Below are 25,479 nucleotides of genomic sequence, written 5' to 3'. Positions count from 1 at the left end.
TTTTCTGTGTTCTTAGAAATAAATAAATATTGACTGTAAGAAAAAGGTAAATTTAATGAAAAATTGGATTCTGGAGCACAATTCCATGAGAAGAAACCTCAAAGCCTGATAATGACCTAAGTCTTACGACAAAATGAAACAGTAACTGCACTTGACTCATGGCTACTCTGCAGAGGTATTGCAAGGAAGAGAAAGTAGCGTAAGGCATTCACCTCATCTTGTGCATCCTCAGCTAGTTCCTTTTGCAAGTTCCTGTTACCTGGCAAATCAATCACACCTGCTCACTGACTGCAGAGGTGTCAATGAAAGCCTTCAGCGCCCTGCACAGTCCTGAATGCACTCAGTGATGCGTGAGGCGGAAAGAAAACAAGCTCAGACCTGTGCTCCGAGGCAAACCCTGCGAACTGACACAACTTAGCACAGATGTTTTCCAGAGTGACCAGAGCCACTGAGTTTGTAGCACAGAAAGCACAGATCTGGCAAGGCCATTTTTCACCCGCTTTCAGCCTAGAGCCAGGTTTTGGTACTGAATGGATTCCAGAAAGAGGCTGCAAGTGGCAACTACAGTGAAAGAGCTGGCAGTCATTTAGAAGTACCATGGTGACGTTCCATAAAGGTGCAAAGTGCCAGGGTGGGTTTGTGGCTTGCAGCCCTGGGGCAGGCTGCTGCATGCCTTCTGGTGCAGAGCACTCACTATGTGGAATGCATGTTGGGAAGTGTGTGAACAACATTCCCAACTCTTGAGGATTCTAGAGTTCCAACTCAAGCTGAGGCTTCAGTCCCAACTCTTGAGACTTCTAGAGAAATCTCCATGCTACTCAGTGATATCCATCTCTTTATCTTCTTCTGGTATAAGAAGAACAAACCAACTTCTCCATCAAGTACTAGCCAGATGCTGTTGTTTTCCTCATATAACAGGGCTCTCTGAGATAGTTCTGTTTTCATAAGACATTTCAGGATGATGCATATTCAGTTTTAACCACCCCAACAGATTTTAGGTGCAAATGGGCTTTTCACAATCAGAGAAGAAAACCTTGGTGACATTGCATCTGGAATCTAGACCTGCATCTTGGTCAATGCCTTGTTCTACTTTTTGTAAAAGCTGAGGAACAAGCTTAAAGTATCATACTTTTCTATCCCTGCGCATTGATGCCTGACTCCCTAGGGCAAAACAGTGCACTTTCAAGTTAATTGGTATAGATGTTTCCAAAGTTTGGTACTACAAATCAAGCAAGAAATTCGTTTCAGAGCGCAGGAGCCCCATACTTTCTCTCCCTCTCAAGTCGATTCCAAATGCTCCGCTCTACGAGTTTCTCTTCTTTTCAATTACAGTTCTCCCATGGTAGTAAATAAATTTGTTTCAAGCTCACACATTTCTCTTCTTTTCAATTACAGTACCCTCTCAAGTAATTTAATTTCTTTTGAGTCTTAAATTCGCAGCCAACTCACTCTCCAACAAATGTATACATCAGGTAGCACAAATATATCCCAGACTCTATCCTTATATTGAAGTCTTAAATGGTGGGTTTGTCTCCATTACCTCTGAATTGACTAAAATCTCTTTCAAGCAAGAGGTTCAACAAGAGGTACACAGACCATATAACATAAGAGCTGCAGAAGCAGGCTTTCATTTGGGCCATCTCCTTTGGTTCCAGCAGCTGCCCTAATTCAACTGTAGGAGTAAAAGGAGTGCCAAGTGTGAGAAATCCATCTTTATTTTGATAGAAATATATTAATTTCAATTTGCAGCAATAGCTGATGGGATCGTGAAACCGTATGAAGACCTTATCATCAGCCATTGAAAGCTGATACTGATTTCCTCTCATCTTCGCAGGTTATTAGATGTGCAGAAGGATGGGGCTTTAGATACATGTGAGGAATGGATGGAGGGCTGATGGAACTGGGTATCAAGGGGCTGAAGCTGGGACAATCTGTACAGCCTCTGATCTAGGGCCCACCAGAGTGTATCATGAAAGACTGGAGGACAAAGCAATCTGCCAGTATGTGTACTCTAGCCCTCCTGAGAATAAACATGGGACTGAGGTGACCATTTGGATACCTTCCATATATGCAATACTAAATATTCAAAAAGCGAAACATGGAGAAAAATGCACACAAATTCATTACAATGGGGGCTCACTTAAACTGCCCACATAACAATAAGGGGTTCAGGCAGTGAGGCAATGCATGGTCCTCACTTAGCATAGCAAAGAGATGTGATTGGACTCTGGCATGTGTGTGAATTCAGGCAGTTGAGTTTGTAGCTTGCTGAACAGGAAAATATTTCTCCGATGCTTTACTACAGCCACCTGTCAGAGTATGGGTAGAGCAGTCAGTAATCCACGGAGATCCCTAAGGAGCTTTCTTCTGCCTTTGTTCATTTAATCACAGCAGCGAGGAAAGATGATTCAACATTTCGCAAGAACTTCATAAGGGTAATGAAAGTGAGAAACAGATGTCTTTGGCCAGCCATCCCAGTCTGGTATGATCTGTTCTCTATGGCTTGAACCTGGGCACTGAGTTGCTGTGGTGTGTTTGTTGCTCCTGCCTGGCCAAAGATCACTGAGAGTGTGGGCTCTCATCTCTTGCCCTGTGCTAGGCAGAGTGACTTCAGTGCCAGTGATGGAGAACCATCACCAGTTCCTGATGGCCATGGGAAACAGATGCTCACACTTGCTCTCACTGTGGACATTAAAATAGAAAGCATATTTCTATTTTCAGTCTTCTCAGCTAACTGTGGTTCATTTCTCTCTGGATTTTGGCTTTTATGTGCACTCCAGCTGACACCCACTGTTTTTTAATTATTAGGTCTTCATTGATGAGATTTTACTTCTTTTTTTTTCTTCTTCCCATTTCACTGTAGCTGCAGTTCATTCAGTAGCTCCCTAATTTGATATCTCTGTCCCAGGCTCCAGCACAGTACTTGGTCTGTTTCTTTGCCAATACAATACTATTTTTTCCCCTGTTTTTGTCACATCCAGTTGTGCAGAGAGGCCCATATGTTGCCACAGTCCAAGTGCTCTAACGCATAGAAAACTACTATTCAGGAAAAAGCACCCCATAGTCCCTTGTGCAAGCCCAAATGCACTCCTTGGCATGATGCCAGTCCCATCTACGGTACAAAGTAGTTTGGGAAGAGATTCTCAACAGGGCACCAGAGCTAATATGCACAGTGGAAATGCAGGAGCAACCAGAGGCCAACTCAACTAGCACGCTCAATATGTAGTATTCTGCAAGACAAAAGTCTCCCACATTTTAAATGCTACACAGAGCACCTGCTGAGCAGCCCTTCCTGTAATGTGCAATGATTAAAATCCTTCAGAGGTTCCCAAGTAGACCAAAACCCACCCCTAGCCATTTGGAGCAGGCGAGGCATTGTGTGGGAGTGCACAGACCCTCAAAGTGCTTGCTGGGGGAAAAAAGCCTTCCCCCATTTGCTTTTGTCCTTTCCCACCTTTCCTCTGTGTCAAACATCCATTCTCACAGCCCTCTTCCAATTTACCTTCCTCATCATTAGATTAGGCACTTTAACTTCAAGGAGCTGTACCGGTACATACCGGTACATACTACTGTACTGTACCGGTACAGCTCCTTGAAAGCCTCAGCAGTGGAAATTATGGGAGTGACCGGAGCTTGCTTCTGACAAAAACTCACCTACTCTCTTAAGGAGTCCCTGGCTTGAACAAAGCAGGGGAACTGCAGCTTGTCAGCACGTCAGCAGCCCGAGGAAGGGCTGGGGAACACCTCCTGTGTGCCACCGGCAAATGTAAAGGGCTGCGTCTTGCTAGGAGGAGCCACATGGCACTGCTGACCTTTGGGATCAGACACTGAAAAGGGGCAAAATAGATGAAAGGGTTCTTTTGGCTTCTTAGCTGGTTGTCCTCTATTTCAGTCCTGTTTGATTCAGTTAACCCTTTTTGGGTGGGAAATCGGATGTGGAGCCTGCTTCTTGCTCCAGAGCCTTACTGCAGAGGTTAGGCTCCCATGAAGAAGGGAACATCCAGCCCTCACTGTGATTGAGACCTCCTTCCCATCAGCTGGCCTTCTGTGAGCCCTGCACCTCTACAGCCATGCAATTTGGGGTTTATTTCCAAAATGTTGGTTTTCCTTGTTTGTTTCGGGGTACTGCTTGATCTCTTTCTCTCAACAGATTTGGAATAATAAGGTTTGGTTTCTCTCTCTCTTTGCCAGTGCCTCTTCATCTCCAGTTTTAGCATACTGCCCATGCTCTGTGCCGCCTCACAGAGTGGCAGAATAGGGAGTCTGGAGGAGAGTGAGAGCAGAGCTGGACTCCTGCCTGCAGACAAGGAATAATGTAACGATGGATGGGGAACCCTACATATTTGTGTTGATTGGGAAGTCAGAAGGGGGTCTGAAAACAAGATCTGGGATAAGGTAAAGAAAGGAGGTTTTTCAACCTGACATACTACAGGAGCAGGATGTGGAAGTCTGTTCTTACATGTATAATACAGCAATCTTTTCTTGCAAATGATCACAATGGGATCCACAACATTCATGTTAATTGGTATTTTCAAATCTGTTTCTATGGAGAGCATGTAGAAGAGGAAGAGAAATTACTACATCTCAGTGTTACTGCCACCAGATGTTGAAGCTGCTGCAGTGTGCCATGGCTTTTGGTCCCATTGTACCATAGAGTACGTAAGTCACAGAATCATAGAATAGTTAGTGTTGGAAAGGACCTTAAGATCATCTAGTTCCACCCCCCCCTGCCATGGGCAGGGACACCTCACACTAAACCATGCCACCCAAGGCCTTGTCCAACCTGGTCTTGAAGTCCTGGGTTAAATTCTTAACTTATTAGTTTTGTTGCTGCTGTTGTCATTATTACTACAATTTCTGGAAGCCCCACCACTAGACTAGAATTTCACTGTACTAGATACCATCTAAACACACAACTAGAAGGAATCTTTGTCTCAAAGTATACATAGACTGCATCAAGGGCAAGAGATGGCTGGTAGATACAGGCAGGCAGTACAAGAAATCAGAGGGACAGTGCTGGTCACCTTCAGGCTTCATTCAGACAAGCATGCAAATGTCTTTCTAAGGATGCATTCTGCTGTAAGTTACTCTGGGAATAGGTTTTGTGGACTTGTCAGTGTTAGTTTTATGGTTGGACTCAACGACCTTAAAGGTCTTTTCAAACTTAAATGATTCTATGATAGGTTTTAGTATCACCTCATCAGTAGCCCAAAAAATAGGGGAAGGTGGGGTTTTTTTAGTTTTAAAGGCAGTTTTTCAAGGGAACATATGAAGGAGCACAGTGAAGTTGCTTTGTATACATGAAAGGAGAGTTTCCACAAGCATGGGAGCTGGCACATGAAAAGCATGAGTATATTTGCTTGAAAGTTCAGTAATGGGGTGAAGGAGCTGGCAGGATGGCCCTTGCAGAGTCAGCAGGTTCGGGCTGTGCTGAGTGGTGGGTGATAGGGGCTGGCAATAAGCGAAAGGCCTTGAAAGTGATAGGAAATCGCATACATTTGACACGTAGTGAAGGAGCCCAAGGAGGATATAGGGAAAAGGGTGATGCAATCAAACTGCTGGGGTAGGAAATGGTCTTTCAGCAGCAATTCATATAGAGCTCAGGTAGGGTCAGTTTCATTTATCACCATCACAGAAACCAAAGCTGGTGAAAAATAACTGAATTACGAGCAGATGAGAGAAGCTTTTTAGTTGTGAGTTGGCAGGAGAGAGCAGAGGTGTTCCCACAGGAGTGTCAGCAGGACTAATGCACAGTGTGGATGGGGGAGGCCAAGGAGGGAGAGGAGCTGAAGAGCCAGCAGGCTGTGTGGGGATGACCAAGAGGCATACAGCACATGTGAATGGGTTTTGCTGGGCTGACCCATGAGGAGGAGCTGGGCAGCTCTCACCCATATGGGAGGATGCCCTCATTTTTGTACCAGTAGTGAGTATCAGAAGATGCTGCAATACTGGAAGGCAATGCCTGCAAACCTCAGAGAACAGCAAATATCCAACAACACATTGAGCATCCTCCTCACACAGCTGGCAGGGGGCATGCGGAGCAGGATGTGTATATGAATGAAAAGGTGGGGACCACAGGAGGGCCACCTAGCTGAAGCCCAGCTTACTCTGATGCCCCTGAGCCAGTGCAGGGCACCCCCCAGTACAAGGACCAGGAGAGGCGATGAGGATTCCAAGTCATTACCTTTTCCAGGTGATGTTTGCCCAGGTCCTGAGGGCACTGAGGACCTTCCTGTCCTGATCTCCTGACCTCCTCACAAAATCAGACTTACTGCATACACAGTAATTTGTGTATCTTTCAGGAACTTCAGTGGTGCACCAGATGTGGTGGCAGATCACCTGGAGCTTTGGAGACCTTCTAATACCTATCAGGCGCCCATAGACCCCTGCTCCTCACCATCAGGAACCAGTATTTGCAGTTCTTCAAGCCCACGCTGTGCTTAGATTGGGCAAATTTATTTGCAGCTTAATCAAAATGGAAGCCAAGTATCTGTTTCAGGTAAAACGGACAGTATTTGTGTGTCGTTTGCACCAGGTGTGGACTTTGGCCTTTTGAAAGCAAATGGGTGTGAAATATGTAATGCTGCTCTAACTCTGTGAGGGCTGTATCTTGCTGGTCACAGCAGACTTTGGTCTCTGCATGTGCCTTTTCCTTTTTTTACCCCATTGCTACTATTCCTGCAGCTCCCATAAGTAATACACCTGAAGATACAGGCTTGAGGGGATGTGCAAAACCTGCTGTCAAGCATTGTCCTGGAATTCCACTATATTCAATACCATTTCTGAGAACATTTCATTCACAAACAGTTTTGCTTTATGCATATTTCAGCCTTTGTTATCAGGCTGTGTATTTTCATTACCTCATTTTGCTCTTGGCCCCTTTGATTCCTGAAATCGCTGGGTTTCTCATCACTGGATTTTTGGATGTATCTTTCTGTACTGGAAAAGCTCTGGTAGGTCCTTGGGAATCTCCATCTCAAAGAGACTCCTGTACTGAGGGTGCCACCTTTCTGCTCCTGTTGCCTTACTAGTGGCTATTTTGTTGATGGTTTCCTGAACTTCTTTCATGGTGAGGCAATCAGGTCTGTATTTGCTCTCTTTAGCCTCACTTCTCAGCTGTCCTGTGCAGGAGGTCATGTGCATATCTCAGTTCTTTTGCTCTGCAAATTGAATTTGAGGGATGATCTTATTCTCCTGTCTTTGGGTTCAGCAGGATTATTCCCCCAGCTGTTCTGTCTTCTACTATCGAGGTCATGGCAGGCTTAACCTCGGGCAGAGTACTGAAGACCTAATAAATAGGGCTTATTATTTTGGGCTTGGTGCCATGCTAACCTGGTTACAGAGCTTCCAGCTGGTACTTGTCTGGCTGGGGGCTGTGCAGGGCTATCTGAGCAGTGTATCAGCACTGTGAGGAATACTGCCTGTGGGTGCCCCATCCTTGGCAGTGTTTGAGGCCAGGCTGGACGGGGCTTTGAGCTACTGGGTCTACTGGAAGGTGTCTCTGCCCATGGCAGGAAGGCTGGATGGGGATGAGCCTTAAGGTCCCTTCCAACCCAAAGCACTCTGTGATTCTATGATTCTATGATCCCCTCCTCCCTTGTAACAATAATTTCTTTACACAGATGCTAGACTTGGTTACTGTCAGCAATGCAAACCTGCACCTGCAGGGTAATGCCCCAGGATGAAGACAGAAAATCCATCTGGCAAATAGTGACAGTTCCTAGTATGACAGTGCCCAACCTATCAGCTAATGGAAGACACATCCGTGATTTATCAATACTGGAATTTCAGCTGCAAACACAGATTTGAAACATTAATTACACATATAGTCCAATAAATAAATCTCTGGGCATTTTTATCAGTTACACTATATAAAAAAAATCACGTGGGCTTTATACTTCCTAGAATGTACAGAATTTCCTGGTTGGACATTGTACTGCTGGAAATGTTGCTTGATCCCAGGAACTACCGTTCAAGTAAGTGCTTCTCTGCATCATGCACGTACTTTTTGCTTAGTTCTTACAGTGTATACCTACCTGATTTTTCAATTTGGTACTAATTTTCATGGAATATGTTGTATTACACAGTGTATCAAGTATACAATAGAAAAAGCTGGGATTTCAGCTATGTGCCTAATGTTAGACTTGATCTAACTTTCAAGACCCACAGACATTATTAGGTTTGTGGTTGTCACAGGAAAGCACACGTGTCTTTGGTGGGATTGAGCTGTCATCTAGCACCAACAAACAATGCTTGACCTTTCGGTAACATCAAGAGAAGCTCTATTAATGCATGGTATTTCCTCTGTAGTAAGATTGCATCCTGCCTTTGCAGGAAGAGAAACTCAGCCTAACTTAATTTTTCTTCTTTAACTTACAGTTGTAGCCAGCAAGAAGAAATGTAATTCCTGCTATGCAGCTTTGGTATTGCGTTCAGCTTTAGGTGTTTGGTTATTTTCCTTGTGGAAACCTGCTCAGATCAGTGATCAAGCCAGGAGGCTTGTCTTCACCGTCAAGCGCGTGTCTCTCCTGCTTGCACTTCAGCCAGTTGAGACTAATTCCTACTGATTTGGGAACAGCTATGAGTCCTGTGTGTGCAGCTGAGTCACACAGAAGCAAAGAGAAGTTACTCATTAAAAGTTGTGCTTTTTGGAGGGAGAGAGGATGCCTCACTTTCAGTCTCATACCACAGGTAACATTCAGCATGCTTTTTGGAGGCGTATGACTGAAGTGTTGCAAAAGCTTTTAATTTGGATACAGACGCCAAGCACACGGTGCTGTTATGAACTATTGCAGTGTTTTTTGGTGTTTTTTTTTTAATGTTACAGCCAGATATGCTTTTAAAATAAACCATCTGCTTTAAACCAGGTTTCTTTTGATCTTTGCCTGTGAACAGCCAGTCACCACTTTGAGATAGGAAACCTCAGGAACGGAAGGAGAGGTGTGAAATATCTGGGAGTCATTAAGCAGTGCAGCAGAAGTGTAGTTACCAGTTGCCAGGAATAGTAAAGGCACAGCTTACACAAGACTTTGGTTTTCCTTCCTTGTTTTGTCTGGGTGTCAAAGATTTCCTTCCCTGTGGATCTGCATCCCCCAGGCCAGCAGCAGCAGTGAATTGCGATGCTCCCAGGGTGCATCTTCCACCCCCTCTCAGCTCCAGCAGGATTGCTGCAGCTTTCAGCGCTGCCCAGCATGGGAAAGCTTCCCCTGCCCTTCCTCTTTTCTTATCCCACAACAGTGCTTCATCCCCAGCTCACCTGCCCCCAGACCACAGCGCCCAGGAATTCCTCCCTGAAGCATCAAGAAATTCATTTTAGCTGTAGTCTTACTTAAAGCCATACTTGAGTTATAGGCAAGTAAGAAAATACAGTTACTAGAACGCAAGAGAAGGTGGTTGAGGTATTTTTTTGTCACAAAGACCCCTAGAAAACACAATTGGAAAGAATTTCATGAGAGTGGTAACCACCCTGAAGAAAATCCATCAGGATTTGATGGTGCCAGTGGGAAGCTGCAACATGTGTCACATCTGTTGGTACCAGCAGGGGAGGAACGGTCCAGCTGCCTTACCCTCTGCTGCTAACGCCCCACGTGCCCAGTAGATGAAGGGATGTAAGGGACGTCCCACCCTAGCTATGCCGGCATGGAATGGCAAGGTGGGCAGTTCTGCAGTGGTGAAAGAGTGTTTTCGGGTTCTGTTTGGGGTAGTGTAGTCTTCTTTCACTGGAAGAAACTGGTTCGATGCAAAGTAAGTGAAGTGTGCAAAGCTGTGCTTCAGACAGTGTTACTGATAAAAGCTTGTACTGAGGTTGGCTCTAGCACATGTGACAGCAAGGATTCCTTTTTCATTGTAAGTTTGTGCTCAGGACTTCTTTTGATGTTTTGTGAGGCAGCATGTATTTTGCATGTATTACATTTGTAATACCATTGGAATGGCAATGCTTCTTAGTGATTTATAACTTACCTATAAATATTAAGCTGGGGTTCAATCTGCAGGAGGATGATAGTTTGGTAAATAAATTGAGTGAAATAGAGAAACTTTTGCTCACTTACGGAATGTGAATCTGAACAAGGATCAGGATTCAATTACAATAAGGTGCAAGAACAATGATCAGAAAAGTTCAGAGTCTGAAAGCATTTGCAATGGGTCTTGAAGCCAAGCAGCATCTCATCTTAAGCTAATATATATCTCGAATGATAACTTTCCTTCACAGCTGTTAGAAATTGTTCTGGGTTCAGCTGTAACAGTTAATTTTCTCCTTCTCAGTAGCTGGTGCAGTGCTGTGGTTTGGCTTCAGTCTGAGAACAGTGCTGATAACACACCAATGTTTTTAGTTCTTGCTCAGTAATGTTTACTCCAATCAAGAACTTTTCAGTCTCTCATGCTCTGCAGTGACGAGGGGCAAGGGAAGCCAAGAGGAAGCAGAGACAGGACACCTGACCCAAACCAGCCAAAGAGGTATTCCATACCACAGCATGTCATGCTCAGCATAGAAACTGGGGGGAGTTACCCAGCAGGTCCAGATCGCTGCTCGGGTTGGGCTGGGTATCGCTTAGCACGTGGTGAGCATTGTGCATCACTTGTGTTTATTGTTGCTTTTTTCCCCTTCCCTGTTTAGTTTCATATTCTCTTTCCTTGTTATTTCCCTTATCGTTATTATTATTGGTGGTAGCAGTAGCGGTTTGTGTTATATCTTAATTACTGGACTACTCTTATCTCAGCCTATGGGAGTTACATTCATTCTATTCTCCTCCCCATTCCTCCAGGAGCAGGAGGAGGGAAGCAGAGAGCAAGTGAGCAAGTGGCTGTGTGGTTCTGAGTTACCGCTGGGCTTAAACCATGACAGACATTTAGGCTTATATTTTATCTGGAATCAGGGGATGAAGTATGAAGAATATTAAACTGTAACGTGTGAAGTTGTGTAATGCTCCCCTTTTCCCTTTTCTAACATGGCCAAAATTCAACTACTCGGTCAGAAATATTACGTATCAAAACACTGCCTGAATCTATACTTACGTTTCTGCAAAAACTTTGCAATGGTTTTGAAAAACAGAACAGGAAAGAAGCTACATTTGGGGGCAATTAGGGCAAAAACATCTACAGAAGCCAGAAATAAATCAACCAAAATTGAAACAAAATTGAGTCTCAACCAGAGTTAACCAGGAGGATGATGAGAATAACTGGTTGGTGTTCTCCACATGAAAATTCATGGTGGTGCTACTGAATTAAATCCAGGCAGATGGAAAGCAAACCAGTTTTGGAGAGCCATCCCCAGAACCAATATAATGGTAAGACAGAGCGTCACCTAAAGTGACATTCTGTTGATGAAACCTTGAAAATTCTGGACTTGGACAAAAGGCCTGAGTACGAACAATACTGCTGCCCTTGCTCCACAAAAAGCTTGTGAGACTTTAAACCCAGGTGCTTAGAACTCAGCAATCTTGTCAGGAAGTGCAGAGCACAGCACAATAAAATGGCTCAGCACTGCTGTCTGTTAGCAGAATCTGAAACTCATCACTCTGGCCTGAAGAGGGTTTGTGAACCCTACCAGGCTGCTTTACCTACGTCAGCTGGTCATAACACAGTAAAACCAGGACAGCCCTCTATTATAACAGCAAGGTGTTTAAACACAAGGCTTCTGTGTCACCAGTAGGTGCATATGGAAAGCCACAGCTACACCTGGCAGAACTCATTACACGCTTCACAAGTTCTTCACCTGCTATTGCAGCACCTTCCCTACCAGGAGTGCACCTGGATCTGTTATTACTTTTATAGTTTTATGGCTACGTGTATCTGAAATAATGAGACAAACTGAAAACCAGGAAATCCCAATTAAACAGAAGAGAGTATTTTTTCTAGTGAAAACAAACCTGTATGGGCTCGTAACAGTACCATCCATTTGGGTATGTATCCACCAACCTCAACCATGCTGTGATTCTGTGGCTCCCCCATTTCATGTTCTATGGAATAATCTAAAACAAAGACCTCAGATGGCCTTTTCTGTAAATATGTATTGTCTCAAAGAGCACGTGTAAAAAGGCACTCTCAAAATTCCTATGAAGCAACTGTCTGATGCTTTAAGAACGATACATCTCAGCTCCTGGCTGAGGCATGGTTTGTCAGAGACTTCCATCTTTCGCCACATTAGCTGTAAACTACCCAGCAACGCCCCCCCCAGTGTGTCTACATCATATGGCCTTCACTGGTCTTCTACATTTAGTTAGAATTTAATACTTAGCTTCCATGGAGTCTGGTAACAGACACAGACCTTGAAATCTGTCTCTCTGTTACCATGTGGCTGAACACACAGGCACAGAAGTGCTTTTCAAAATAAAGCAGTAGCTCTCTCTTTGAATCTGAAACAGTGTCCTCCAAGCTATTTTTAGGTAAAAAGGCATGAAAAGCAAGTGAATGAAAGCCAAATGTACACAGACTTTAAAAACCTCGCCTTATGAACACAGTATAAATCTTGTCATGCTAAAATTATGTACCTAAAATTTTACCATCGGAACAGACACATGCAAACATTGTTGTTACCCTAAGAAAATCCTTTAGGAATCAAGTTTATAGACATGTACATAAGATGGCAGCGCTTATTATAACTGCGAGTTGCTTTATTTGAAGAAGCACAAGAAAGCATACGCAGCAAGCTCAGCAAATGCTAAACAGATCCCCAAACAAAAAGCTACAAGAAATTTAAGTTAATCTCTCGTTAGTATGATGGCAACAGTACACGTGCCTCTGGGCACTACATCAGCAAATTAAATTGCCTGAGAAAAGGGCCCGGATGCTGTTGTTTGAACACAAGCAAGTGGTTACATGCATGCCAGAAACAGCTTGTCCCAGGTGAGATTCAGCTTTCCTTAATGGTCATCTTGGTCTCTGTAAGGCACTGAGGAATTCTGCTGGCCTGAGAAGCTATTTGCAAAAGGACCAGTCAATTTTCCTGTCAGTGTTGGTCTCAATTTGAATACACTGAGTATCTTGTACGTAGACAGTGAACCACATTAAGTCTATTCAAACCACTGACTTCTCTGTAGTCCATAGCAGTTTGCCTAAAAATGCTGAGACTGTAATTTTCATGAAAGCCAGCCAGCCAGCCGGTACTTTAACCTGTTTTTGTATTTCAAGGCTGATACGACCATCATACACAGAATATGTTTCTGTATAACGCGTTTCTGTTATTCAAAGACAGCTTACTGGGCTGTTCCTAATTGCTTCCATATACTGACAAAATCAAGAAATTCCACAGTTGCACTGAGAAAGATTATGGAGAGATGTGCTTTCTCAAATTGCCAAAAAATAATAATGGCTAAACAGAGTATTCAGATACAATGTAATAGGTTTATTTTTTTTTTAAATCCAATTTGTAAAGGTCCCTTTTTAAACAAAACAAGAACAAAAAAATCAACACAATTCAGAGGGCTTATCTCATTTACCATATTCTTCCCCACTCTTCACTTATCATAACACAAAGCAGCAACTTATATTATTAGTGCTCATATAGTGCACTTATATGAATTTTGTGTATTAAGCTTTAAATACAACGTATTTTCCATGAGCATTGCCCAAAGAGTACACAACGTTACATTTCCGAAGCATATGTCAAAAAAAAAGGACAAGAAATGTATATCCAAGACAGTCAAACTCAAATATTTTTGACTTGGCAAATTCTATAACAAGTAACAGCAATTTTAAACTGCGTACAAAGCAGAACAGTGCCAACATGCCTCCGGCCTGTGAGCTATGGTAAAATATCAAGCGTACGTATAAAGGAGAGAAGCCGAAGGAAACTGCCACAAATTCAGAGCTAACCTGAGCACACCCAACTGCGACCGAACAAAGGCAGCCCTCTTTCCCACTCTATAATGCAAAGAGCCCAACAACAACAAAAAGCACTTCTACACTACACAGGAAGTAAAACGCTTAACTTCTTCCAAGTTTGTCTCTGCGTTTTTCAACAACTCGTCCAGAAAAGGTGAACATCTAATTATACCAAACAAATGTACAAACTATAAAGTCAGAGAAGCTCCAGAAGATTGCCACTTTCAACCTTGCATAGTGATAGCTGGCATTGATATTGCTACCATAGCTTCAGCAGAAGATATGGAAAAGTAAGATCTTTGCTTCTAAGTGATGCACATACGTAACATTTTCTTCACAAAATTCCGTTAAACATTGTTTTAATAAAACAGCTCTAAAAAGGGATAGTGTTCACGAGCTTAGAAATAAAAAAATACAAAACCAGAACATTCCGTAATAATAATAAAAAATAATAAACATTCATAACAGCACCTATTTTATCACTAAGTAAGCCCCATACATGCAACAAACTACAACTATTGTATAAGGCTGTCAAATTAAAAGTTTACTTTTCATATAAACAAAGTGTAAAAATAGCAATAAACCGCGATCTTCAAATTTAATGCTATGCGAGGATTTTGTCCCCTTTGTTTCATTTGGTAGCAATTTCAATATGCGCTCGATACAAAGGTCATCACCTAGGAACCGTGATACAAATACATTGTGCCTAGGACAGTATTGTCGTATCTCTGTTCAACCTTGACAGAATTGGAATGCTCGACAACACTACTGAGCTCGGGGATGCTTTCAGCAGTATCCCCAAACCCATGATAGTGTCCATAGTGCAAAGTATCTCCAGGGTCTTCCACCCATGAGGGCCGGTTAGAAACACAGCTACTAGGGCTTCCGTTCAGATGGAGTGATCCACACATTTCGGTGGAGTTATTCATGGCTTTTTCTGGTTCCTCGGTGCCATTACTGGTATGAATTCGATGCCTACTGGGAGAAGTTATTCCAGGAATTATTCCATTAGGTGTTAAACACTCCTCACGCCTGGCATCCATCCCACTGAGCTGTTGTGCGGTGGTGAAATCCAAATGTCCATTGATGGCACATCCGTTTGTCAGTGCATTCAATATGGAGCTACTGCTATTCATATCTGCATTAAGAAATACACCTGTCACCAACAATTAAGAATAAATCGAAATACATCCAAATGTCTCCACTATACTCCACTGACTTAAAAAATGTTTCCATACAAAGCTTTGAAAATAATCTACTCTTTCTTTATTTATAACAGTATAGGTAGTTCAAAGTAAGGAGAGTTGACCAGTAAGCTTGTAGCATGGATTCTTATGTTGTAAATACAACTATCTATCTACATTCAATGTGTAAATATGCCTATATTAATCTTGGCAAAGACAACACAAACTTCCCAGAATCTTTTTCATTTAACTGTATAAAGTAAGTAGCAGACAACATTCTGGGCAGTGTTCTGAAAGGCAGAATAAAAGGCATCTTTCCACCTTTACTGTAATGCACTCTTGGGATGGAAGAATATGTACATACAAGAACTGAGTTATCTGTGAGAAGGTGAAGGTTTTCTTCTATTATTTTTCAACTGTAATTTATCTGTGGCTCTTTTAGTGGTAACTCACAGTACAACACATGCTGAAGTAGGTCAAATAAAGAAATGTTATGTTGGGGTGCTCATATAAAATGTTTCAAAGTTCCTTTATTCAGAAAGTTCTTCCATTTATCTAGCTAGAATCTGTACAATCCACATGCAAAATGCCATACAACAGCACCAGCAGAGCGCACAGAAGACTAAAAAAGATTAGAGTAGGAAACAAAATCCTAAAATGTGCATGCAAACCCCCACGGACAACTGTTTTAAAGCAATTTCTCCTTTGAATTTAGTAGTTAGTACAACGGTCTTTTATTTCCATAAACAGTTTTCATCAGTTTGTCTGAAATATATGGTTTTGCAGTGGTACTCAAAGTACTAGCACAAAAAAATGGGTGATATATTCTGCCTTAAAAATGCCTACCAGTAAAAGACATCTAAAATGTACATCTATATTGGTAAAGATGAGCCAGGCAAATGTGGAAACTACAGATACACATGATGACATTTTAAGATTTTACTTTCTGCTATTATTCTTGGATACATGCACATATGTTTATGTACACATGAACGCATAAACCTATGTGCAAACCAGGACTGCATTTACTGCGTATTTCCAGTTCGAGCCAGTTAAGTCTGCTGGTACCTTCTCACATTTGCAGAACATTGGGTTCCTGTTTATAATGAGTACCACTGTTTGACAAGAAGCAATCTGAAGTTTTGGTTCTTTATTATTCTTTTGCAAGGCTATTATATGAAATATGGATTAGGATACTGATACTTCACATACAGCAATACATAATGCCAAGAAATGTGTTTGATTTGTAACTCACTGGATGTACTCACTGCAGTTTCCTGTTTAGTCCCTACACGAGTTAAAATAACCACATCAGCTGAACTCAGTAATCATAAATTCTTATTGAATACTGGAAATTAAAAAAAAAATACAAAACCCCAAACCCATCAAGGCATCACAGCTAGTATTTCAGTGATGAAAATGCACAGGAGGAAATTTCATATAGTGTTTATTAACTGAAAAGTGCAAAATTTTAACTGCTTAAAAATAAATTCTCAAAGGCTGGCTTTGCCAAATCAAATTTAATAAAAATGGCACTACTGTTAGTTAATATGTAAAAGTAGGTAATGAATAGTCTAGTGATTATATATAGACTGTTATCATATGTTAAAAATTAGCACCTATAATAATAAGAGCATATTTATGAAAGACAATCATTTTTCCATAAATAAGAACACTTAGTAAATATCACTGGAAAATATCATAGTCTGCTTCTTAAGTATTGATTATATATATATGGATATATTTATTCCTAATATATTAAAATATCTATTATCATTCCCTTTGGTGAATCTGATCTATGGTACAAAGCATAAACATGTTTATCGCAGAACAAATTAAAGAAATTAATTTCTGAATGTCATAATGCACTATCATAGTAACTCCATGCCTTTACCTACAAAGTGCATGGAAAAAACTGACCCAAGACACTGAAACTTTATGCGCATCCTGGGGTTACCAAAATCATCTTGATTAAGCAGCCCTTAAAAAAAATAGAGCATTAATATTCACTAATACTAGTAACACTTGGACTGTTTCATGACAATCAGTACGAAACACAGAAACTGTTTTCCAAGGTACGTTAGTTCCAAATACTAGTTACAGTCTTTGTGTCCAGTCTTGTATTTACATAAAAAAAAACCCCACAGCAGAACCCTGCACTTGGGTTATTGTGTCTGAACAAATTCTGAAAACACGGTATATGTTTCAACTATTCTTTATCGTATTTGTTGAATATTTTGAATATTGTTTTGTGGTAACATATGTTATTTTCAAAGCTATATAAGCACTAGGATGTATTTCCTTATGAAGCCTTCTTGGCAATTAAACCTATTTAATGGAAATTAAAAGAATAATTTACATTATTTTTGATTCTTACTTAAAATTCTAGCAACTAAAAGCAAGGCACAATGTAATACAAGCCTCCGGTTAAAAGTGAAACAGCCACTGTGGATTTCTGTTTATCTGAAATAATAATGAGCTACTAATAAACCTTCTCTGTAACCATTACAATATACTGTGTGAACAGCTAATTTCTGATACCTACTAAACCCCCAGTATAATGGGTGTTACAGCAATACAATAGTTTTCAAGACTCTAGACAGCAATGTGCAAAAATAAAAGACTAAGTTTTATACTTAAAAATAAAATGCATATTGATTCTTGCAACGACAAGGAGTTTGCATTGCAGAAACAGTGTATATTTCAATTTCTTTTGGTCCAACAGAAGTACTCTCCTGTTGTTTGGTGTCTTCAACCATTTGAATGTTGTTGCAGTTAACAGGTAACTGTCCACTCCCACCTGATACAACAGCAAACTCTCTATCAACATGCATATTGTCAGCATCGTCCTCAACTCCGCCATTCATCATTGGTATTAAGCCATCAAAGCTGTAAGCTGATAAAATAAAAGTCGCATTTAGTCACTGGTGCAACTTGAAAACTCAAAGAACAAGTACTTTGATTATTAAAGTAAAAACCTTTTACAAGGAAATGTGAACTGTTCACATCTGAAAACTTCTGACGTTTGAAATTACAAATACAGAATAAATAAATGCTATGTATCAGCACACTCACTTTATTTCCTCAGAATGGAAAATTATCGGTGTATCTATCACGTTTTGCAATTATATATCAAACAATTATTAGTCTAACATACTAATAGATCGACTAAAGAGTAATTTAAGTTACCCATACTCAGGCTTTACAGCTAGTGTGCCTGACAGTCACACACAATCTCAACCTCACATTTGTGTCCTGTCAGTCTGGACTGCTCCCTCTTTCAGCGCCAAGGGCCATTTCCCAGTAACCCACCCTCTGGTCATACCAGACTGCTCCAGGGATCCCTTTAAGAGCTGAACAAACATCTGTTTTCAAGAAAAGCTGGCAACTGGTTAGACTGCCATGGGAAATGCTTTAATAAGCAAGATGCGCTTGCCTCACTATCTCATATACCCACCACCCAAAGCCTTGCTCCAGTACTACCCCATCAGACCCTGCACTGCTCTCACGCTGACATTAACACACCTTTCTATACACACTCCACACACTCCTAATGTTACGTTATAAATGGCTGCTTTAGTAGAGTGCAAGTCAGCTGTCATTACCTTGGGAACAACAGACATTTTTGTAAACTGCTTGTTTTTAGAGAACCTTAAGCAATAGCTAGTGTTTCAGGGCCAGAGAGATCACAGAGGGCTTAAAAGAAAAGCAGGCCCTTGGATCAGTGAGCTTCAACTCTCCCTGAACCAGGGAGAAAAAGGCATTTTTTTCTAAGTTACCTAGAGGGGTATCGAAGTGCAGTTTCATGCTGGCCATTTCAAGGGTACACCTGGAAATACTCTCCACCCCTACCTCACAAAGAACACAAAAGCAGCCATGCTGGGACTTGTGACACTGTGATAGTCAGTCAGTGGTTGTATACACAGCAGGTCAGCACTGCATGTACCACGTACAGCACAGAGCAAAAGCCAGCCTGCCAAGGGCCATCAGCCAGAGGGGCCGGGATTAGGACTGCCATAAACACAGCCATGTGACCAGCAGGCCCAGTGCACACCATCACCATCATCGTCATGCTTGACCCTGTGCACCACCCAACCAGCCCAGGGAACAGGGTGAAATTTCTGGAATTGGTTTCAAAAAAATTGATACAAAATCCAGCATGTTTCTAAGCCAAAATTAAAAACTAATAGTGCATATCCTGAAAGCAGCCACCAATTTACTTAAGTTCAGCTTCAGCCTTTGGAAGCAATTTTCACATTACAGTTGAATGTAACCAGTTTCTATCACAGTGTATCATGTATCGATGTTGGTTAATTTTGAGGCTGAAGGATTTTTGAATACTATGCACCCAATAGGAGATACATATGTGCGCATGTAAACAAAATTACACAAGTAACACCCATGTACTTCTTAGTTCAGCTATTCCAGGACAAAGGGCGAAGCACAGCTGAAGTATTTCTCTTTTTCCAACTCTGCTGCCTATAGGTTCATGTAGGGGCAACATACTGCATCTGGTCACAAAACACAGGTTTTCCAAAGCTGTGACTGCTCCAGTTTGGGGTATGGCCTCCAAAATCTGACTCTTTCCTGCAAACAGAGGCTGCCTGCGTTCTCTCTGAGGACATGGAATATCCTGTGCAAATAGTCTTTAAAGGACACCAGAATAGCGTGATTACGGTAAAGGCAAAATTACCGCAAAATTGGGCTTGTTTTGTAAAAAGGCTAGCTAAGCACAAAGATGGCCTCTCATTACTCAGCCTTCTTATTTACAGAGTGCCTCAAGAACAGTGATTCATTCTCACTCCAATAGACTTTTTACACTGATTTGATAGGTATTACTAATGCTCATGTTTTTGAGGGCGGACACATCAGATTAGAAGCTTCAGCTTCGCAGCTGGCATGAATCTCTTAATTGCTTTAAAAAACCTTCAAGCAATGCAGCAAAGCTTTTGGCTTTGTTTGCAAAGGTCTTTAAAAAGTCATACCAGTAAAAATTTCAAGTATTACCTACTCTGCGTTTCTAGCATCTCTGTAACTGCTTAGGAGAGCTTGTTAACATTAACATGCTGCCTATTTGTTTGCTCAATGTAACTTATCCACTGTTTATGCTGAAAAGTAACAGAGATACTGTGATTAAATGACAACATGGAGAAGAAAAATAGCTAGCCCAGTGTCACTCTCGCAGATTGTGGGGAAATGTTTCCAATTGACTACACTGGAGCAGTTTTCTGAATCTAGAAGAGACTGCTAGTTAGGAACATTTGTAAGGAATAGCTCTTCAAAATAAAAGGTACTTATCTTTGACTGCAAGCAGCACCTCCCAGGAACAGAACATTAATGCATTGATGAAATCTTTCAGCAGCTGTTATGGGCATCTGCATGCTGTGTATGTTCTCTCATTTTATGTAGCTATCTAAGGACGTTATTCCTGAAAAGCAGTCCTGCATTTAATTGCATAGGTGCTCTTCTCTATCATGAAATTACTTACAGTTTAGACCAATTATATCCCATATTTCCCAAATTGAAGTAACACATCCCATTTATGACTGGCTATGGAGTACCCTGTGAAGGCCTCAGATCCTGGTATAGTTGAAATGGTGGCTGGATAGCAAGGACTAAAGCAATTACTAGAGTGTCAATATTGATGTAATTTGTGTCATCCATGTCATACTTAGAAGCATTGTTTTAGTCTCAATTCCCCTCTTGTTATCTGGAATTAAGCCCATTTTATTTGGCTGACAGTTACATCTGTTAGAACAATATAAACTTTAGCTGAAGGAAGTGTCTCTAATGCTAGACAAAGAAATGAGGTCTGCATGCAGAATGGTGCATTCTTTTCAATAATTTGATGGGATGACCAACAGAAAGCAAGCAGTTTCCATTATTCAAGGTGCTCAAAAATGTAAAAAAAAAAAAAGATTCCTTCCTATAGCCACCAAGAAAAAAGGATAGAATCAGAGAAGTATCAGGTTGGAAGACACCTCAAGGATCATCTGGTCCAACCTTTCTTGTCAAAAGCAGTAGACAAGACATCTTAGCACCCCATCCAACTGAATCTTAAAGTGTCCAGTGTTGGGGAATCCACCACTTCCCTAGGGAAACTACTGCAATGGCTGATTGCTCTAATTGTGAAAAACTTTCCTCTTGTGCCCAACCAGAATCTTCCCAGGAATAATCTGTACTCATATCTTTGAGGTTGTACTATGATATTATTGCTGGCAGAGGAAGAAGCACAATCCTCAATGCACAAGACTGAACAGGAATCCTTAAGGCTCATCCTAGTCTTACATCCTCCTGTAAGGGAACAGTTCCCCTTGGAACATGATCCTGGAAACTTCAGTTACATTGATGCCACAGATACAGCCCTCGCCGTTTGAGAAACCTTTGTGCATTAAATTTCTTTCATCCATCTTATCTAGCAACCAGTTTTTGAATTGTGAATCAATCCCAAAGGGAAAATTGAGTAGAAGCTAATTTCAGCTACTACTCCTCCACATACTATTCTTGGCATCACGCAACTTTAGCACTCTCTGTAAATAGAAATTCCTGAACACACAAAGATGATGACAGGGAGAACTGGGATCTTGTGGCACATAATAACGGTATTCATCTGCTTCTTGTATTGATATGTAACTTAGGTATGTACACGAGTTTATCAAGAATACTCAACATCATTCTGAAAGGCTTTAAAAATGTTTATTTTCCTTTCTCAGGAACAGTCTCACCCCCATCCCTTTTACCTCCGGGGTCTCACCTTCAGTTCTAGCCTTCTTTACTCCAGCAGACTCTGAATCTTCAAAGGATCTCTTTCGACTTGTCCCACCACTGAATAGATTGGGACCTGCATTCTGATGAACCCCATTTAAGGTGCCATTGCTATAGAAACGATTCAGGTGACAGTTCTGGAGGTTCAAGAGAAACTGGGCACATTCTTGGAAGCCCTGGGTATGTGCAAGGTCTGCTGCTGTCAGGCCACTGGCATTTCTCAAGCTGTACAATACAAAGGAACTGAATTACACTCATTCATCAAGCCAGCATGCTGCTGCTGCTGCCCTTACTGACTATCTATCTGTTGGTGAGAGAAAACATACACTTAGCAAATTTCCATTAAGAAATTAGTTAACAATCTTAGTTTTATAACTAACTTAACTTTTCCCACATATATCTGGCTTCTAAACAAATTTGGGAGACAATGCACTTTTAAATAAAATCAATATACTATGTGACTTAAAAAAAACATCTTCCTATTTAAAGTTCTCAAAATGCTTTACTCTAGAATAGTCTGAAGTATGTGGTCTTTACGTAAACTTCAGACTACTTTAAGCCTTGAATTTTAGTATCTTCTGCAATCTATTGCTTTAACTTGAGCAAAAGATCGAAAACCGAAAACAAGCTTAACATGACTTGGCAATTGTCCATGGCATTCTGTTTTCTAAGGTAACAACATCATCACTATTCTTCCTAACAACAAAATATATACATATATAGGAAAAGATAGAGAGATAAAGATGCTATATTTAGTTATGCTTTGCTTATTTTATTTTTTTCTGATTTGTTTCTCATTTCAAAGTGTGTGACATCATAAGTGCTGGGACTTGCTTTGTTATTGGAACAGGAATATCCTAACGCATCAAGGAGATTATAAATGAAACCAGGTAGGACAGGTAGGGACGTAGAGGTTTAATCTGAGAAAGTGCTGTATCATATGCATTTACACGAGCATACAGTATGTCTGTGCTTAGAAAATACAGGCTTAGAAATACAGGCTAACTTCATAAGGATGTGCATGAAAGCAGAGACAAGAGGGCCAGAAGTGACAAAACTAGATTGTTAAGTGAAAGATTCCAATGAACACTTCTGAACATTTTTTTTTCCACTTTTCCAGACAGATCTAACTAGTCAGAAAACTGAATTTTTGTTTCTTGGCTTCAGCAGTTTACACGAGTCTTATTAAGTCTATTACTTAAATATCCAGAAACGGACCAGGCAACAGTATAAGAATTCAGAAGATTAACAGACCTAATTCTGTTGAAACTCATATGAAGCAGAAAATTCACTCCAGCTCACAGAAAATAAAGAACAAAACCCAGATTTGCTTCCTAGATCACTGCAACTTATTTGCTATGAAGATGAGACTAAAAGAAATCTTTAGAAACTTGTTAACCACCAAGACCAATTCCATAAATGGATACTGCTAGATCACATAATATTTGGAAGATTAAGTCAAAATACTACAGAATCAGAAAAAACAGTAGGCTAGATCAAGGTTAATTTCATATTTTAAGTCATCATTTACTTGGACCACTAGTGAAAATCCAGAGAACAGTGGCCAAGAGAGGACTAGAACGTAAGACATCAGAGGACCCCAAAAAAAAGTTAGACATGAACTCTCAAAGTAGAGGTATTTGTTCTGCATACCTAAAAGGTATGTGCAAAGAGAATAGTTTGTCCTGTACATCTAGTGCAGGCACTAAATGAATGGCAGGCACTACATGAATGGGATTAACACAAACAAAGGATATTTCAGTTTAGGCATTAGGAGAAAGCTTCAAAGTATAAAGTTTGCTGAATCTCCAGAGGGTTCTCTTCTCCCTCCTCATTTTAAGAACAGATTAACATTTCAGAAATCCTGGGGATCCTTTCCCACACTTCAACTACATGGCCTGCTAAAGTACCTGCTAACAACTTTTAATGCTTTTTCAGTAGTTCCAATTTACTTGTGTAGCAGATGGACACAACACAATGCAACTACAATTTAAGGAACAGAAACATCAATATAGCTGTTTTGGTCAAATAGCTCAGGTTCTTGGAAATTTAAGTTCAGAGCCTCAAGAGGACAGCAAAGGAAATATAAACAGGAGCAAATTAAACTTACACAAAGATAAAAATGGCCAAAACAAGATGGTGTTGACTGACCACCTAATTTAATTAAACTTCAAGGAGTAAGTAATTCTATTACTTAGCAAATGTTATTGGACAATAACTCTGCTTTGAAAAACGGACTGCAAGACAGACAACAGTTAGGTCACCATTTCCCAAAGGAATGTCGATACAAGTTGCCAGGGGCATCCGGAGATGTACAAACTAAGATGCAAGTGTGTAAGACTACATGACCAAACTCCTTGAAAGAACAGTTTCCTAGGAACAAAATAAGTGAACTTGAAGTTAGTGTTTGCCAGATTTTAAAATGTAATGACCCTTCATATTTTTAGACACTTGATATTTTTAGATCTGTCCCCACTTCTTCCTGAACAGCTTACTCTTAATGGGTAGACAAAGACATGTTCTACAGGATTATTTTGGAAGCACCACATAGGTTTTCAAGGGACTTAAACACACTGGATATAACATTCTTGCTTCTGAGTTTAGAAATGGCTCTCTTAAAAATCTGAGTCTGAATTTAGCCTGCCAATATCAAGATAATTTCCTGTGTTTAGAAGTTAGTAATGAAAACAGGAAAAAAAAAAATCCAGTTAAATGTAAGGAGATTAGAGGACCTAGGTAACTAGGAACTGGTTGGCAGACTGCTGTGAAAGAGAACACAACTATGTTAAACTGGCTTGCATTCCAATATTAAAGAAAAGGAGAAGCTGGCAAAATGGTAGAAACTCTTTGAGTTCTGACTTTCTCAAAAACGGGCTAGAAAGATCTACTCCTTTAGCTGGTTTGTCTAGCCTTCTCTAGGAGGAAAAATCTGTGGGAACAAAAGGCAACAAGAGCTAACCATGCTATACTAGCTCATCATAATGAAATGAATGTAATCCAAGAAAAAAAGGCTGAATGAAAAAAATGCTTTTAAAGGATATCACAGAGTTTTACCAGACTGGAATCATTTTATGCATTTCTGAAATATGTAGAAATGCTGCCACCACTGTGAGGATCCTGAGTGCATAACAGAAAAATACAGTCCTAGTAAACCCTGGCATACCTGAATGAACATAAGACACCTACTAGACAATTCTTTAAAAGTGTTACTCTGGACTTGAGTAGAACTACCCTGTTAGAGATAAGCAGTAGTTCCAAAGAGCTGGGAACATCTATTACTAGATCTGCAGTGTGTGGTCTACCTCAAATGCTGTCAATGCCTCAAAATGAAGCAGTTACCTCAGCTTACTCCATGCATTAAAATATAACAGCCATTACTGTAAACACTCCATTATAAGAACAAAAATAGAAAAGGTTCACTGCTCCAGCTACACAGAAAACTAAAAGGAGTTCACTCTCTTATGTGCAATTCCTGTGCCAGCCCTTGGTTATGAACTGCACTTAAATGTAAACTCTCAAGTGAAGAGGAGGAAAGAGTAACTGAAGATTCATTTGGCTAGTAAGTAGACTATACCTGACATGGACTGCATGATTAAAAAAAAAAAAAAATCAACAACCAGGAAACTCAAAGAGGTAATCACTATATTTAAGTAAATTTTCAACTACTTCAATTATTAGAGCTATTCCTTGAAAGATACTTCACTTCTCA

The 25,479-nt window shown here is 40.7% G+C and overlaps 1 protein-coding gene across 1 annotated transcript in view; it reads right to left on the bottom strand.

Moving 5' to 3' along the window:
* Window positions 1-13,413: 13,413 nt before the first annotated feature.
* ANKRD10 (ankyrin repeat domain 10) overlaps window positions 13,414-25,479 on the bottom strand; it is a 37,951-nt gene continuing 25,885 nt past the window's right edge. Inside the window, exons 4-6 of the mRNA XM_061377772.1 lie at window positions 21,760-21,995; window positions 17,806-17,901; window positions 13,414-14,959 (exon numbers count right to left, since the gene is read on the bottom strand). Of these exons, the coding sequence (XP_061233756.1) occupies window positions 14,499-14,959; window positions 17,806-17,901; window positions 21,760-21,995 (793 nt within the window). The 3' untranslated portion in view covers window positions 13,414-14,498. The remainder of the gene's footprint in view (window positions 14,960-17,805; window positions 17,902-21,759; window positions 21,996-25,479) is intronic.

Source organism: Neopsephotus bourkii, unplaced genomic scaffold (assembly GCF_033783945.1).
Source record: "Neopsephotus bourkii isolate Nb327-2 ecotype Australia unplaced genomic scaffold, CSIRO-AGI_Nbou_v1 NB_1760, whole genome shotgun sequence".
Taxonomy (NCBI): Eukaryota; Metazoa; Chordata; class Aves; order Psittaciformes; family Psittacidae; genus Neopsephotus; species Neopsephotus bourkii.
This window is presented reverse-complemented; position numbering and strand designations above follow the sequence as displayed.